Source organism: Paralichthys olivaceus, chromosome 5, assembly GCF_024713975.1.
Source record: "Paralichthys olivaceus isolate ysfri-2021 chromosome 5, ASM2471397v2, whole genome shotgun sequence".
In the NCBI taxonomy this organism is placed as follows: Eukaryota; Metazoa; Chordata; class Actinopteri; order Pleuronectiformes; family Paralichthyidae; genus Paralichthys; species Paralichthys olivaceus.
Window position 1 is genome coordinate 15,574,363 of NC_091097.1, and position 15,954 is coordinate 15,590,316.

Below are 15,954 nucleotides of genomic sequence, written 5' to 3' on the forward strand. Positions count from 1 at the left end.
AAAAAAAAAAAAAAAAAAAAGCGAACACGTTGTGAGATCTCGCGTAGTTTGCAAAAAGTGGGTCCCACGGAAGCCGCCATAGGTCAGTTGCAATCGGCGTGCTCATTTGAACCGGAGGAACCGCTACGAAGAAGAGGGGAAGAAGAGCGGCCCAGTCCTGAAAATCCACCTTTCAACTCGATATTGTAGGTATATCACATCCGTGTGCGGCGATTACAGGCGGATCGCGTCGATTACACCGCCCGATCGGGTTCGTTGTTCCGCTAAAGCGAGTTTAAGTGTCCGTTATGTAGCATTAGCCTCGCTGTTAGCATTAGCATCGTCGGTCAGGCAGTGGCCGGGCGACTTAGCGGCTAACACCAGCTCGCAAAACGTGTTCACCGGGTTTATGCCTTGTACTGGCTGCCTGTGTTGTGTTAACCACGACGCCACACTCGGGTACTCGGATGTTACCTTTCTTTAACGTGATAATCTCGGCACATGGCGTCGTTTCGGGGAGGAAACGGTGCTTTTGTGGCCGTTTTCAGTGCCGGGCACGTTGGAAACACCCAGGCTTAAAAGTGCTGTGCGGAGCAGGCCTGAGTGAGGAGGAGAAGGGCAACTTTGCTCTCACCGGCTCCGCTGGGTGTAGACGCCGCTAAATGTGTCGTGATCAACCGATAAATGATGATTTATAACGAGGGGGAAGCGACAATAGCAGCTAAAGTGGAGTTTATGAGAAACTACGTGGGCTGTTAGCGTGGAGCCGGGTCGGTGTCTGGTTTCCACCGTCGAGGTTGTTTCTCCCCAAACTTCACCCGAGGACATTATATCCCCCAACCACCGGGGAGGGGGGCAGCCCCGACGGGGGAGGGGGGGGACGAAACTCTGCCACTCGGCTAAACTCTTCCGACGACTTCTCCCACATTCCGTCCAACCACGGGCGAACACGACCTCCCCCCCCTCCCTCCCCACTCCACAGTAGGGCCGCGTTTAGCCGTGACGGGGTCGGGCACATGTGCTGCGCAGCTCGGGGTTCGAACGTGAGACGTCGAAGCTCAAACGCGTTTCCTCAAAGTCGCACCGGGTGGCGTGGGGGTGGGGGCAGGATTAACTCTGGAGCGGTTAAGCCGGTTCACGGAGATTTTAGCCGGTCGTCTTCTGCCCTCGTTTTTGTGTCTCAAGCCGATTTCCCTTCAAGATTGTAGGTGCGTGTTTACCTCTGAAATGACCCCCCCCCCCCCCCAAACTCTGTAGGAACCTTTGCCCCCCCCCCCCCCTGTCCTCTGGCCTTGTCCTCTTCCTCCGCAGCCTTGTGGGACCTGGGTTGGAAAAAACAAACTAGTTCAGCTTGAAAAAGTTAATTTTAGTAATGTAGTGTCTGGTTGGAAAAAGGCCTCCCAGTGATGTTAACGTCCACTTTATTTATAATACATCTAACAAAGTAAAAGGTATAACAAGAAAACAGCAATACGTAATATATTGTAATACTAATGGTAATACTACAAAAGTCTGCTCGGGTGATAACGAATCTTAATATGCGATCAGACATCATTGTCTCCTGTGTTTATTCTGTAATTAAATTTTAATGATCTCCCTTTGGACTGCTTTCATAACCTTACACGTGACCTCTGGAGATGATGCATTAAAAAAAACATCTGATTACCACTGATGGTGTTTGTATTCATACTGTCTGATCCAGAGTCCACTTGTTTGAGAATTTCTCGGCAGCTTCTTAATCCATGTAAATGATCAAAGAGGCCCAACTCAGCGTGGGGATTCATTTATGTGTGTTTTTGGTTTTTCAGGATGGAGTGGCAGCCAGACGAGCAGGGACTTCAACAGGTCCTCCAACTGCTCAAAGACTCACAGTCGCCCAACACAGTCACGCAGAGAGCTGTTCAACAAGTATCCTACTACAGAGTGACCGGGCAGTTTCAAGACATATTTTACTAATTTGTGACACTTTGATGCAGATGCAATGTTGACCTGTGACATGTTTTCATACCATTTTTGCATTGTCAGGTTTGAGTTAGAGTACCTTCCACTCATTGAGGGTTTTTCTGTAGGTGTCCACGACTTTGTATCATGATGATCCTGCATCCTTAAGAAATTCACAGAAATTTCAACTAACACTAGATCTTGCAATGTCAAAGAAAATGGGGGGAAATCATGGATCAGTCCCGTGATCTGGATCCACACAAAAATTGAACAGCTTCTTCTTTGACCTAGACCACAGCCTACCAAGTTTCATGGGAAATCTGTTCAGTAGATTTTTACGTAATGCTAATTAAAAAATAAAACCTCCCTGGCAGAGGTAATACAAGTTCCACAAATGTCTTCAGTTGGCTGAAAATCTTTTAAGATAAATAAAGAATATTACATGTGGGAAAACTGCAGATTCCACGTACAGACAAACATTGTTCTATATCTTTGAACAAATGAGTTAGAGAGAACAACAGGTTGGTTGTTTAATTTCGAAGCTCTAATGTGAAAAAGTCCTTAACTTTCATGACAGAAACTTGAACAACTCAACCAGTTCCCCGACTTCAACAATTATCTCATCTTTGTCCTCACACGACTCAAAACTGAAGGTGAGTCGCCAAATATTCTTCTCCCCCCTGAGCCGCGTATGACCCATCCAAATCACCGATCCTCCCCACTCACCTTCAGCTCAATGTGTCTGATATAGGCAGCCACAGACTGAGGGATGATGTGGGTTTGAAGGGGAATATTCAGATCAGATATTATTGAATAGTAGATCTAACATATTTTGAGCCAAACGCTTATTTTCCTTTATATTTCCATTCATAAGATATCAGTATGTGACATAACAACTCTCTTCAATCAGAATAAACCATGTTGTAAACTTTATTGTAACTAAGTTGTAACCGTACTAACAAAGTTTTAACTGTACAACTTTATTAATGGTCTACAACTAGATGATTAACGTGAATGGAGGAAAGGTGAAGTTACATGGTTACATTACCTATTCTTCCACACAATGAAAAGTACATATTTTAAGACAGAGAAGAAAATGAGAATTGTTAACAGAAATGTGTAGGTCATTACCCTGAGCTGTTGAAACTGGTTTCTGAACAAGAAAGGCTGATATCGGCACACCCTTTCAAGATACACTCACTGATTGGTATGTTTTTCTCCTCACTTTATTTTGCACCTTCTGTTCAGATGAGCCAACTCGCTCTCTGAGCGGTCTGATTCTGAAGAACAATGTTAAAGCCCACTACCAGAATTTCCCCCCGACTGTTGCTGACTTCATCAAGCAGGAATGTCTCAACAACATCGGTGACCCATCGCCGCTCATTCGTGCCACCATTGGTGAGTTTGTGTTTTTTGTGATCGCTGTGTTGACAGGTGTCGTGAATGCTAGTCTTCATCATGGGTTGTTTTTGTGGGGGAGTTTCAACACACACACAAAGTAAAGTGCTCCTATTCTGTTTCCCCTCTGGAGATGATGTATACTAAATCACCTGAGTATCTGTGAAGGTATTTGTATTCATACTGTCTGATCCAGAGCTGCTGTTGAGACAACTGCTCATCATCCTTTTAATTATGAATCTATATCTTAAGTCGGATTTCTTCTGCCCCTCCTCTTCACCTCTAGGCATACTTATCACTACTATTGCCTCCAAGGGAGAGCTACAGACATGGCCAGAACTACTGCCACAGCTCTGCAACTTGCTCAACTCGGAAGACTACAACACCTGCGAGGTTTGCACTTATCCTAATATGCAATTATTCTTTTTCTACGCAATAAAAACCAGCACTGACACTTACTTCAAAGCCCTGCACATCCAGAATGCACATCCAGACAAGCTTATTCACTTATGGGAGATAAGATCTGTTCTCAGGTTGAATGTGTCAGTCTAGTCATGCAGAGAATGAGGTCCCCAAACCCAAACTATTTAATATATAGAATGTACAAGTTTAACTAATATAATAGTCAGATGCCCTCATTAGTGATTGATGCGTCTGAACTAGAACATCTCACTCTCAGTTTTACTCGTTGTGCTATAATCACAGAAATCCTTTAATTAATACAATTATTAGTTGAATCTCTGTACGACACATACTCAATGAAGAATATTCTTGACTCCATAGAGAAATCTTGTGCTTTTGTGACAATAATTTCTTTGAAAACTAAGCTGAAATTTGTCCAGTGCTCGTGCTCCCGTTTGATTTTCTGATGCAGTCTCATTCTCTCCTCTGTGTCCCTGTATGTTTGCGTTTGATTTGACAGCCTCTCTATGTATGTCCGTGTCTCAGGGCTCGTTTGGAGCACTGCAGAAGATCTGCGAGGACTCGTCTGAGCTGCTGGACAGCGACGCTCTGAACAGACCCCTCAACATCATGATACCTAAGTTCCTTCAGTTCTTCAAGCACTGCAGCCCCAAGATCAGGTACAGGACGGAAAAGAGGAGTCAATTCTCAGTGTAGTCTGTCGTTAGCATCTGGGTGTGATGCAAACCAACATCTGACTTAAAGTGAAGGTGTTTGTATTCATACTGTCTGATCCAGATATGTTCACTCTTTTACCCCTCACACTGAAACAATACTAATATTTAGTAAGAGTTGTATAGATTCCCTGTATGTGAAATTTAATTCATTTTCAGAAAGAAGCCTTAATGGAGCCTCATTGATGCTAGTTTGTCATTGTGACAACATAAAAATTGATTTTAGTTTCTAACACATGTTTTAAATACATTTTCTATATAGTAATATATCCCTTCATCTTTTCACCCACAGTTTTCTACTTTTTTAATTTATTCTTTTTGAAATATGAACTCTACAATGCGTCAATTAAATTAAATAGTCCAACTTTCCCTTTTAAAGTGTAATTTTTACTAACGAATAAAAAAACAAACAAGGAAATGTTGCGGTTATAAAATTTCTGATTGATCAAATTCTGTCATCCCTGCAGATCCCATGCCATCGCCTGCGTGAACCAGTTCATCATTGGCAGAGCTCAGGCCTTAATGGACAACATAGATACTTTCATAGAGGTGAGCTGAGTTTGAACAATGAGGTAAATCAGTATTGTGTTTGAATAATATAGGAGACTTTTTAAAATTTGGCTCATCCATCCACTCAAACATAAACCTCTTACAGTAAATATCTTTCTCGTCTTGTTCCTCCTCTCCCTTCCAGAGCCTTTTTGCGCTGGCAGCAGACGAGGACTCTGAGGTCCGAAAGAATGTGTGCCGAGCCCTGGTCATGCTACTGGAGGTCCGCATCGACCGCCTCATCCCCCACATGCACAGCATCATCCAGGTAAGTGTTGGGCAACTCCCCACTCAGCTGTGCACCCTTTGTACGTCCATGTAATTCGTCTTACGCATCTGGAAATGATGAAAATCCCAGCTCATTGATTTACAATGATACCTTAAGTTCCTAAAATATCTGATCCAGATTTATCAGTTGTCTTTGCATAACTGTCACTGGTAGTTTTCTCTTTCCCCCCTGCTTTTCAAGTCTGAAACATGGATTTTTCCTCATCTCTTGCAGTACATGCTGCAGCGGACCCAGGACCCAGATGAAAATGTGGCCCTTGAGGCCTGTGAGTTTTGGTTGACTCTAGCTGAGCAGCCCATCTGTAAGGAGATGCTGTCTGGACACCTGGTGCAGTAAGTAGAACTTCTGTCCACAATGAAGATGATTTAATTTGATAAATAACCAAAACACAATCATTTATTGAATGTTTTGTCCAAAACAAATCTTTCTTTTTCCCTCTCTTTAAATATAGACTGACACCAATCTTGGTGAATGGGATGAAATACTCAGAGATCGACATTATACTGTTAAAGGTGAGCTCTCCCTTTGTTCTTGCCCTTTTATACAACACCTGCTGAAACATGCCCTTCAACCTTTGACTGAAAGTCAGTCTCATAGCTGTAAATAATTAGTGAAACAAAGACAGAGTTCAATGAGGAAGGTGATTATTTTTACGGTAAATTCTACGTATGATGATGATTCAGAGCAGCTGTAGTAGAAATTGTGTGCGTCTGTCCAGGGTGATGTGGAAGAGGATGAAGCTGTACCAGACAGTGATCAGGACATCAAGCCCCGGTTCCACAAGTCCCGCACTGTCACGTTGCAGCACGAAGGGGGGGAGGGAGAGGAGGGTGAGGACATTGAAGAAGACGATGATGACGATGACGACACACTGTCAGACTGGAACCTGCGTAAGTCGAGGACAAATGTAGCTACAGAGATGCTCTCTTAGAACCTTTCTAAACTGGGTCTAACTACATCTCACATACTTTGCATATCATCACCAGTTTTTCCATTTATCCTTCTCTAGGTTTTACACACATTTTAATTAAAGCACAAACTCCCCAAGATGTCACATGGTTCTAACACTCAGATGTTGCCCTGAGAGCAGGACCTATTTTAGGAAGCTAAAACATGTGCTCAAAGGTCACGTTGTAAAACAATGTTGTTATTGAGGTTTTTCTCTTCGATGTAGGAAAGTGCTCTGCTGCAGCTCTGGATGTACTGGCTAATGTGTTCCGTGACGACCTGCTGCCACATCTCCTCCCACTCCTGAAAGGCCTGCTCTTCCACCCTGACTGGGTCATTAAGGAGTCTGGCATCCTGGTGCTGGGGGCCATTGCTGAGGGTAAGACTCAGTGGATAATAGCTCTCACAGAAGAGACTAGATGTTGTTGCTGCTCAGTTACTATGAGTAATGTTTACATATTATATTGGCTCATCTGTGAGTTAAATTTAGCAAATAATGCCTTTTCTGAAAGCTGTCCACACCTGTTTGTCCAAACATGCATGTGCTATCTTTAAGTTGCTGAAAAAGACATTACTTGACAAATGTCTTTTCATATGAAAATCTAGATTAAACAATTCAGAGCAACAAAATTAAGTAGAACCACCAAACTAAAAGTATAGCTATTATAAAATAACCAACAATAGCTTCAATAATCGCCTCTTTCCATTGCTCAGGCTGCATGCAGGGCATGGTGCCCTACCTGCCGGAGTTGATCCCCCACCTCATCCAGTGTCTCTGCGACAAGAAGGCCCTGGTGCGCTCCATTGCCTGTTGGACCCTGAGTCGCTATGCACATTGGGTGGTCTCCCAGCCCCCCGATTCCTTCCTCAAACCCCTCATGACAGAGCTTCTGAAACGCATCCTGGACGGCAACAAGAGGGTGCAAGAGGCCGCCTGCAGGTGAGCGGCTTCCCACTCCTCGTCCTCTTCGTATGTGGATATGATGAAAATCCCAGCTCATTGACAAAAAATGATACACTTTGTTCCCATATTGTTCTCTGATCCACATCCTGTATTTATTTCCCCATAGACCAGGAGAACTAGATAACAGGATTCAATACTAATGTCCTCCATCTTGGTTTTCTCTTAGTGCGTTTGCCACCCTAGAGGAGGAGGCGTGCACGGAGCTGGTTCCCTACCTGAGCTTCATCCTGGACACGCTGGTCTTTGCCTTCGGGAAATACCAGCACAAGAATCTCCTCATCCTCTATGATGCCATAGGAACTCTGGCAGACTCAGTGGGTCACCACCTCAATCAGCCTGTAAGTGCCTGTGCAAAACACTGGGAAATCTAATTTCTTCATCTGTTTTTTAAATGGGTCTGGTGGTCTGAGTTGGCCCCCATTGCAGCAGTAGTGATAAAAACTAGTTTAAAGGATTTGGAACTGCATTTTGGGAAATTGATTTTGTCCAATAGTTGGATGAGAAGATTGATACCACTGATATTTGTTTTACACTTCGGTTTTCTGCAAATGACACAAACAACAGTGAGAGACATTTTACAACAGTTAACTTCAACCTTATTTTAGTTCTTGATGTCTACTGCTGGCTCTCCACACTCTGTGATGATCACTCATCAGACATTCGAAATCTGAATACATGGTGCGGATGATTTTTGATTCTGAGAAGTGTGGCTAGAGTTTTGTGGTAATAGGGAGGAAGAGCATTTGTTTCTACACAGAAAATGTTCACACTCAAGACAATATACTCGGCAATCACAGCGTAGCAGACAATTGCCACATTTGAAACCCTCCAAAAAAGAAACACTTTATTGGACGCAGACTAAACCACAAGTTGCAACTGTTAGCATGTCCAGCTAACTGACCTATCATTGAGTTACAGTTTTAACCAAATGATATTCCCAAGGACCTAGGGCAGGTTTTATGGCGATTAAACAACAATTATTGTATGAAGTGATTCCACAGGTGGTTGTGGGTTTCCAGTCCCGCTTTTCTACAGTTTGTGTTTTCTTACTATTTCATGAAGAGATAAATAAGAATGGCAAACTGTAAGTTCTAATCAGTTCCAATCAATCCTCAGGAGTATATTCAGAAGTTGATGCCCCCCCTTATTGCCAAGTGGAACGAGCTGAAGGACGAGGACAAGGATCTTTTCCCACTACTAGAGGTGAGAAATCTATTTATTTTTAATAGATTTTTAACAATTAGCCATAGTCCGATTACACAACTAACAAAGAATCATGGTAAAGTGTGATTCATATGATTGCACGAAGGTTCCCCCCTGACTCAAAAGCATTCTTATCCTTTGGGTATTTGACTGCCTTCATATAATTTTTCACCTTTGTGTTTCCTCCAGTGTTTATCATCAGTAGCCACCGCTCTGCAGAGTGGCTTTTTGCCTTACTGTGAGCCTGTCTACCAGCGCTGTGTCACTCTAGTCCAGAAGACACTAGCTCAGGCTATGGTGAGATCACGCACATAGTAAATAGGTTGTGCATTTTTTCCTCAAGACTTGAAGAAGAGACATTGAACCTTTTCTGTCTTGTCTGGACAGATGTACAACCAGCACCCAGACCAGTACGAGGCTCCTGACAAGGATTTTATGATCGTTGCCCTGGATCTGCTGAGCGGCCTGGCCGAGGGTCTGGGGGGCAATGTGGAGCAGCTGGTGGCCCGCTCCAACATCATGACTCTCCTTTTCCAGTGCATGCAGGTAGAACATGATTGTTCTATTTCCATGTTTTTTAATGGATATAAAAAATGCAAACAAAGATGCATCAGGTAACAGAGTATAAACCTAATTTGTGTTTTTTTTTTTGTAGGACACAATGCCTGAAGTGAGGCAAAGCTCGTTTGCTCTTTTGGGTGATCTAACTAAGGCCTGCTTCATCCATGTGAAGCCTTGTATTGGTGAGCATGCTTTACCTTTGCATTTAGCAACTTATTGCATCACCTCTCCTCTACCGCCTGGCTGTGGGGGGGCACTCTGATTCATTGTTAAATGTTAATACCTGTTGATAGCCACAGATTGTGCAGTGGCTTCACAGATGTAAGATAGTTTATGGGGGTGTAAGTGAATGTGTTGTAAGCAGTGTGTGTCCATCTTCTCCCTCCAGCTGAGTTCATGCCGATCTTGGGGCTCAACCTGAACCCAGAATTTATCTCTGTGTGTAACAACGCCACCTGGGCCATTGGGGAGATCTCCATGCAAATGGGTGAGAAAGCAGGTCACACCTTTCATCTTGTTTTGTGTTTTTTAACAAATGGTTGCCTTCACTGAATACAAGTGCCCAGTATCTGGATATGATGAAACACCCAGCTCATTGACACACAATGATACATTTTGTTCCTATATCTTCTGATCCAGATGTTGCACTTCTCATAGTGCTCATACTTCAAATCTCTGTGTTTGCTATATTTATCTATATCCAAATTTGCTTGTGTGTGACCTAACAAATGCAACTTGGTCTGCAGGTCTGTGCATCCAGCACTGCCTCATTAACTGTGTTTTGGCAACTGGTAGATCATTTTCTTTCGGACAGTTCAAGGCATTTTTAGCAAAGGGGTTTCCTGATTGTGAACATGGTTGTGCCACTAGATCCAGCTTTCTTATGCTTATGCTTGTGCATTGTGTGAGTGTGTGTGAGCGTGTGTGTGCTTGCATGCTTGCCTGGCGAGTCATTGTGCGTGATCCAGTCAGCCCAGTGACACTCTGTGTGATATCCTTACAGGCACAGGTGTCAAGCAGCAAACAGGGGATTGTCCAGGTGAGCGTAGGGACACCAACGAACTAGTCGTCTTTTCCGACCGAAGAGTGCAAAAATTAAAAATAATATTTCTGTCAGATATGTTCCCTGCAAAATGATTGGCCGGAGTTCAAATAATCAAGGTCACGTCACTTGAATGATGTGCTCCGTCTCTGTTGTGTTTCTCTAGGTGCGGAGATGCAGCCTTATGTGGGCATGGTCCTGCCACACTTAGTAGAGATCATCAATAGACCCAACACACCCAAGACTCTGTTGGAAAACACAGGTACACACACACGTCATATCAGGGTCTCTGGGGGTCTTAGAGGTCTAAAATGTAATTATCTGAATTTTAGGCCTTCAGGTCTTGAATATATTAGACATCTAGATCGTAGCATTCATTTAACACTACTTCCGTCACACTTGTTTTTGAAGAGATTTTTTTTTAATGCAATGTTTTCTTGTCCCTCTGTGCAGCGATTACAATTGGCAGACTGGGTTATGTTTGTCCGCAGGAAGTGGCACCACAGCTGCAGCATTTTATTAGACCATGGTGAGTCGTATCATCTGAATATAATTTTATGGATAAACAGAAATGATAAAAAAGAAATCGTATTCTTTGATAAATGCAGAAGTGATAATTTAACCAAGTTTAGTGAGTGAATCAATGGATATATTTGCCTTCAGTATTAACGAGTGCTCGTTATCTGGATGTGATGAAACACCCAGCTCATTGACACACAATGATACATTTTGTTCCTATATCTTCTGATCCAGATGCTGCACTCCTCATATGGCTCATACTTTAATTCTGTTATAAATGCGTAAGAGATCATTACTCTAGTGTGTCCTTATTGTTCCCGCTCTCAGGTGCACGTCGCTGAGGAATATCAGAGATAACGAGGAGAAGGACTCCGCTTTCCGGGGAATCTGTGTCATGATCGGCGTCAACCCTGCAGGAGTGGTGCAGGTGAGGGGAGGAGGTCTGCAGCTGTTGGTCCTGCAGGGGTTAGATAGAGACATGCATCTGTGAGTGTTGAAGTAACAAGCCTTTTCTGTCCAGGACTTCATTTTCTTCTGTGATGCTGTGGCCTCGTGGGTCAACCCCAAGGACGACCTGAGAGACATGTTTTATAAGGTGACAATGATTAACTTTAACCTGATTTTAACCAAATGAGACTCCCAAGGATTTGACGCTGTACTGGATACTGTCAGATTTAGCAAAGTTAGCAGCTCTGTCTAGTTATTTATTAGATTGAGGGAGGTTTATACTCAAACCCAAGATACAAAAAGTGAAGAAAGTACAAACTTAAGTGAAACTTAACTTTAATAAATGCAGAAGTAATAATTAATTTATAAGTTTAGTGACGGAATCAATGATGAATGAAGAAATCATTTTTAATAGATATGTTTGCCTTTAGTATTAACGAGTGCCCAGTATCTGGATATGATGAAACACCCAGCTCATTGACACACAATGATACATTTTGTTCCTATATCTTCTGATCCAGATGTTGCACTCAAACAATTATAGTGGAAAAACTGATAGTTTAGAAATGTGCTGCTAGCTGTTTAGTCAATTACAGTTTTTCTTAAATGTTTTCTCTATTTTTTTTTCTCTCCAAGATCCTTCATGGCTTCAAAGACCAGGTCGGAGAAGAGAACTGGCAGCAGTTCTCCGAGCAGTTCCCCCCTCTGTTGAAGGAGCGCCTGTCTGCCTGCTACGGCGTCTAACCCAACCTCCCCCTGGTCCACACAGGACACAGACCTGTAGGTATGTCCAGCAAACATCTCAAACGCATAACCCTGCACCCAGACCACTCCCTTCTGGAAATGATGAAAATCCCAGCTCATTGACACACGATGATACATTTTGTTCCCAAATTATTTTTCTGATCCAGAATCTCAACACTTTTGACCCTGAGCCTGTTTCTGTTTCATTAACTAGTTGCTGTGTAGCGTAATTTAAACTTGTTTTTATTTTCCATTTTTCTCTTTCTTAGGTTAATGTAGGGGAGGGTAACTGGGGAACTCATTGCACTGCCCAGATCACGGGGGAGAAATGAGCTGGAGGGATGTGACTGGCCTTGACCCTCCATTCAGCGGATGGCCCCCTTTCCCCCGCGCCCTGTGTGTCTCTGAGGGAGGGTGGGAGGGGGGTGGTGGGTGTGGGAGGGTAAACTGGGGATATGCATATACCTCTCGGACTTAACGCCTCACGAAATCCAAACACGCTCAAAAGTGACTTTCGCCAACAGCACCGCAGGGATCCTAGGTAGTTGAGGGCAAAATAGGGGCTGGCTTTGACCTCCCCCTCCTCAATTTGATTATTCTGTTAAGATAGATGACGGCTGGGAGGGGAGGGGGGTGGCAGATAGGTACATAATAAGGATTTATCTGAACCAGCATAGGGTGCCACAGTCCCAAATACCACGTTGCACGCAGTCGGTAGAAACTCACAGATGTAGATGCGTTTGAAAAGGCCCGTGCAAGAGGCTAAAGAAAAACAAACATGCTTTTACTATGTAACGATGCAGGAAATGTGCACAATTTTTTTTCGCCTTTACGGCAAGATTGCATAAACCATTTTGTGTGCATATACATGGGTCTTATTCTCTTTTTACATTTAGCTGAATTTATTTTCCCTCCTCTTCCCTTGGTTGCTGAGTTCCTGTTGACTCGCATGTTTCTTTTTCTCTCTCATCTGAGGGGGAAAGAGTTGCAGTGGGTCTGTCCTCTAAGGTTTTACCACCATTGTACCAAGTTGTTGCATGACAAATGATCACCTCCGGAGTGATGCATGTTTGACTCAATGCCTGTATTGTTCTCTTGGAGTTATTGCGTTGTCAGTGTAGAGACGCTGCCATAATTTGAAGCTGTCAGGTGCTTGGTTCCTTTCTTCCTCCCATTCATACCTGTCCTCTAAACAATGTCCCCTATAGTTAAATGGAGGCTACGTGTGTGTGTGATGACCAACTTTAGGTAGATCGATACAGGAATCAGCTCATGTCTGATGGTTTGAAGAGTCCCACTTCTAATACTGTTGGCAAAGTCAAGAAAAACTTTTTGCTGCTGCTTCGTTTTTAAAAAGTAAAGAAAATCGACTTAATGAGAGCGATAAGACATCACCAAGAATGAATTACTGATATAAATGCACTTTTTCTTTTGTAAGAAATGTTGAATTTCACCTGTAAGGCATACAGTAATGAGATACTGATCTTGAGGTATAGTTTTTTTTGATAAGTAATTTTAGAACTGTTAATGGCTTGCTAAAGTAAGCATAATGTTAAGCAATGATAAAATGACTAGGTTAGACTTGAGGCCTCTTAACATAGTTTTATAATGTATCCCCTTCTAAGATGGATGGAATAGGATTTAAGAGGGAGACATCTTGATTACAGTATTTTGAATCCACGTCCCAGTGCACCTGTCAATTTACACTTGCAATTTAGGATGTCCCCGACATTTTCATCACAGCTTCTTTTCTTAAATTGCAGCTGTTTGAGTCGTCAAAGCTTCTCCTTGTCATGAACATTGCATGCTTCTCGACGAGTCTTGCTCCTTTTTTAGCCATTTTGTAACAGGTCCCTTCGGAGGGATCGACTGTATAAGAGCTTTGTCAATGGCAACACAATTCACAGCTGGACTAATAAGGTACTTCTCCAGCTTATGATCTAACAAGTGATTGTTGTTGCCATAAGTTTCACCCGTTGATACTGTGTAGGATATGTCTGGGAGTACACTGACCGAGTCCTAATAGTTCTCCCCTGACACTGGTAAGCTTATGTGTGAGTGGTGGTCTTTATCCAGCTTTATCTTTTTGTCATTGTCCACAGTGGACGGTTGTAATGTAAGTGTGTATGGCTGCTTGCCTGTTGGTGTTTTACTAGAACGGTGTGTAAGCGAGTAACTGCTTAGATGTAACTTTGCACCAGCCCTACTCTAAAGTGAAGTACAGGGTGTTTGAGTCATGCCTGGGTTCGATGTTGCCAGTGGGAGAATCATTTGCCTGCATTTTAACATCGGTTGGTCAGGGTGCTCAAAAGTCTAAGAAGACTTATGGAAAATACTGAAATAGATTCCTGCCTGATTTATATATATATATTAAAAAAAATGAATTTCCCTAAAAATGACTGGTAATGTATTTTAATGAATCGGCATTAATGTTGGATTTTTCCTCAACAAATGAAATGGATCTTCGATTTTTGTTGAAGCGCAGATGTTGCAGAAGTTGATGCAGCAGTGTTTCAATTCGTGACCACTTTTCTAAGCCGTAATGCCCCTTAGGCTGAATACTGATGGGCGACTCCTCTAGGTTTAACTGGTAGACGAGTGTTGAGACACGAGGTGGCCACTCACTCATCAGGGGCAAGACAGATGCTCCTGTGCCACAAGAATTGGTGAAGAAGGCCTCTCCTCACTATTTTGTGATACATTACGCTACAGAAATAAATTTAAATGCAAGTTGTCCACAAGTTATTTTTTGTTTTGTTTTTTATTTTATTTTACTTTTTTTTATTTTGATGTACATGTGACAGTTAAGTTTTATTTATTTTTATTTTTTTATTTTTTGTGCTCCAGTGCACAAATTGTTTTGGACTTTAAAAGTTTTTTTTTCGTTCTTTTTATTTAAAGAATAACTTGTTTTCGTTGTTTTATAGCGGACCATTTGTTTATATCAAATTTGATGTTATGGTCGGACTGAAGGAGAGTCGGTGCTTGGTGCATACTTTAGGGAAGAATGTGGAAAACTTAATTCATAACTTGTTTCAATCTCATATAAAGGCTGGCAATTGAATTTGATGTAGTACCATTTTTTGCTGAACTGTGGTGCAGGTGGGATATATCCCTTTTTATTTAATTTTTGTGAATAGGGGAAAATAAAAGTTTTTTTTCTATTAAATCTGGAGTCACTGAGTGATATGTTTGTTTGTTCATCAATGTATTCAAATATTCTTGAGCTTAAGAAAACTGAAAATGCTGGCTGATGTTTAACCAATGGAAGTTCATTCAAGTCGAGTTTAGCCCAACAGATGTGAGCATTTTGGGGTCCTTGGCTGATTCCAACAGAGGTATAAACATTTCCAGTACCAATGTATCTGCCAATTTGTTAAAGTTCGGCAATGATTCCTCAGCTGTCGTTGTCGTAGGCGGCGGCAGGTCCTTATACTTTATAAAGTAGTGTTCAATTCATGGGTTCAAATTTTTTAAGCACAATACTGCAAACATTTTGTTGAAAAACAGGTCTTCAAGTTGAAAATACTGCTGTAGATGCCCTGTGTCAAGTATTACCTCGATGTTTTACAGTTGATCCACAAACAGCATTAAAAACATAAATAGAAACAAATAAATACAACTTAGAGATTCATAAATTATTCCGTGGAAAATTAGTGAAAACAGGTAATGAAACTACCTGTTAAATGAAAAAAAAAAAAAAATCTCTACTCTCAAGATACACAATGGGCCACATCATGAGTCCAACTTTGGATACGCACATGCTCAAGTTTGTGCAATATGAAATAAATTTTAAATTGTATTATCTGTGGGGACTGTTTTTATATAATAAAAATTAATTGGTTGAGCCTCCTTTCATTTTATTTGGCCTGGTCACATGTGAAAACTGCAGCCACCCTCAACAATGCATTTCCTGAAACGTCATCTTTCAGCAAAACTGAATCTTTACCTCAAATCAAAACACTGCAGTCAAATAACACACAAAGCAGTGCATTAACACTACTCTGCAATCATTACACACTAAATAACTGCACAACACTACCCTGGATATAACAAGAAAACTTGTTTACTGAAGGATTCCTGACTCAAATGTTTCAGTATAGAGTTTGCATGGAGCTTTCTCCAGGTACTCTGACTTCCTCCCTCAGTCAGAGAATCTAATCTGATCGTAGGTTGTGGGGTGTTGTTTGTCTCTGCACACCCTCTGCCCACCAAGTGTATGCAGGATGGAAAG

General features: G+C 42.1%; 1 protein-coding gene and 1 non-coding gene across 7 annotated transcripts; both read left to right on the plus strand.

The window, feature by feature from the left end:
- Positions 1-57: 57 nt before the first annotated feature.
- Positions 58-14,889, plus strand: LOC109639425 (transportin-2-like). Of its 6 annotated transcripts, none has more exons than XM_069524513.1 (26): positions 58-185; positions 1,788-1,887; positions 2,498-2,573; positions 3,169-3,318; positions 3,605-3,711; positions 4,267-4,400; positions 4,922-5,003; positions 5,149-5,271; positions 5,506-5,624; positions 5,744-5,804; positions 6,011-6,182; positions 6,467-6,619; positions 6,955-7,180; positions 7,371-7,542; positions 8,321-8,407; positions 8,597-8,704; positions 8,795-8,953; positions 9,063-9,150; positions 9,357-9,455; positions 9,972-10,007; positions 10,177-10,272; positions 10,464-10,539; positions 10,857-10,956; positions 11,050-11,124; positions 11,613-11,760; positions 11,990-14,889. In XM_069524513.1, exons 2-25 carry the CDS (start codon positions 1,789-1,791, stop codon positions 11,718-11,720), a joined length of 2,706 nt encoding a protein of 901 aa, XP_069380614.1. In that variant the 5' UTR covers positions 58-185; position 1,788; the 3' UTR covers positions 11,721-11,760; positions 11,990-14,889. The 6 variants fall into 6 exon arrangements, with proteins under 6 accessions (XP_069380614.1, XP_069380615.1, XP_069380616.1 ...); XM_069524514.1 differs by having other exon boundaries at positions 11,613-11,756; XM_069524517.1 differs by having other exon boundaries at positions 86-185; positions 4,241-4,400.
- LOC138410017 (small nucleolar RNA SNORD41) lies at positions 1,611-1,681 on the plus strand. Its single transcript, XR_011242813.1, has one exon. It is a non-coding gene; the product is annotated as a small nucleolar RNA SNORD41 (small nucleolar RNA).
- Positions 14,890-15,954: the final 1,065 nt, after the last annotated feature.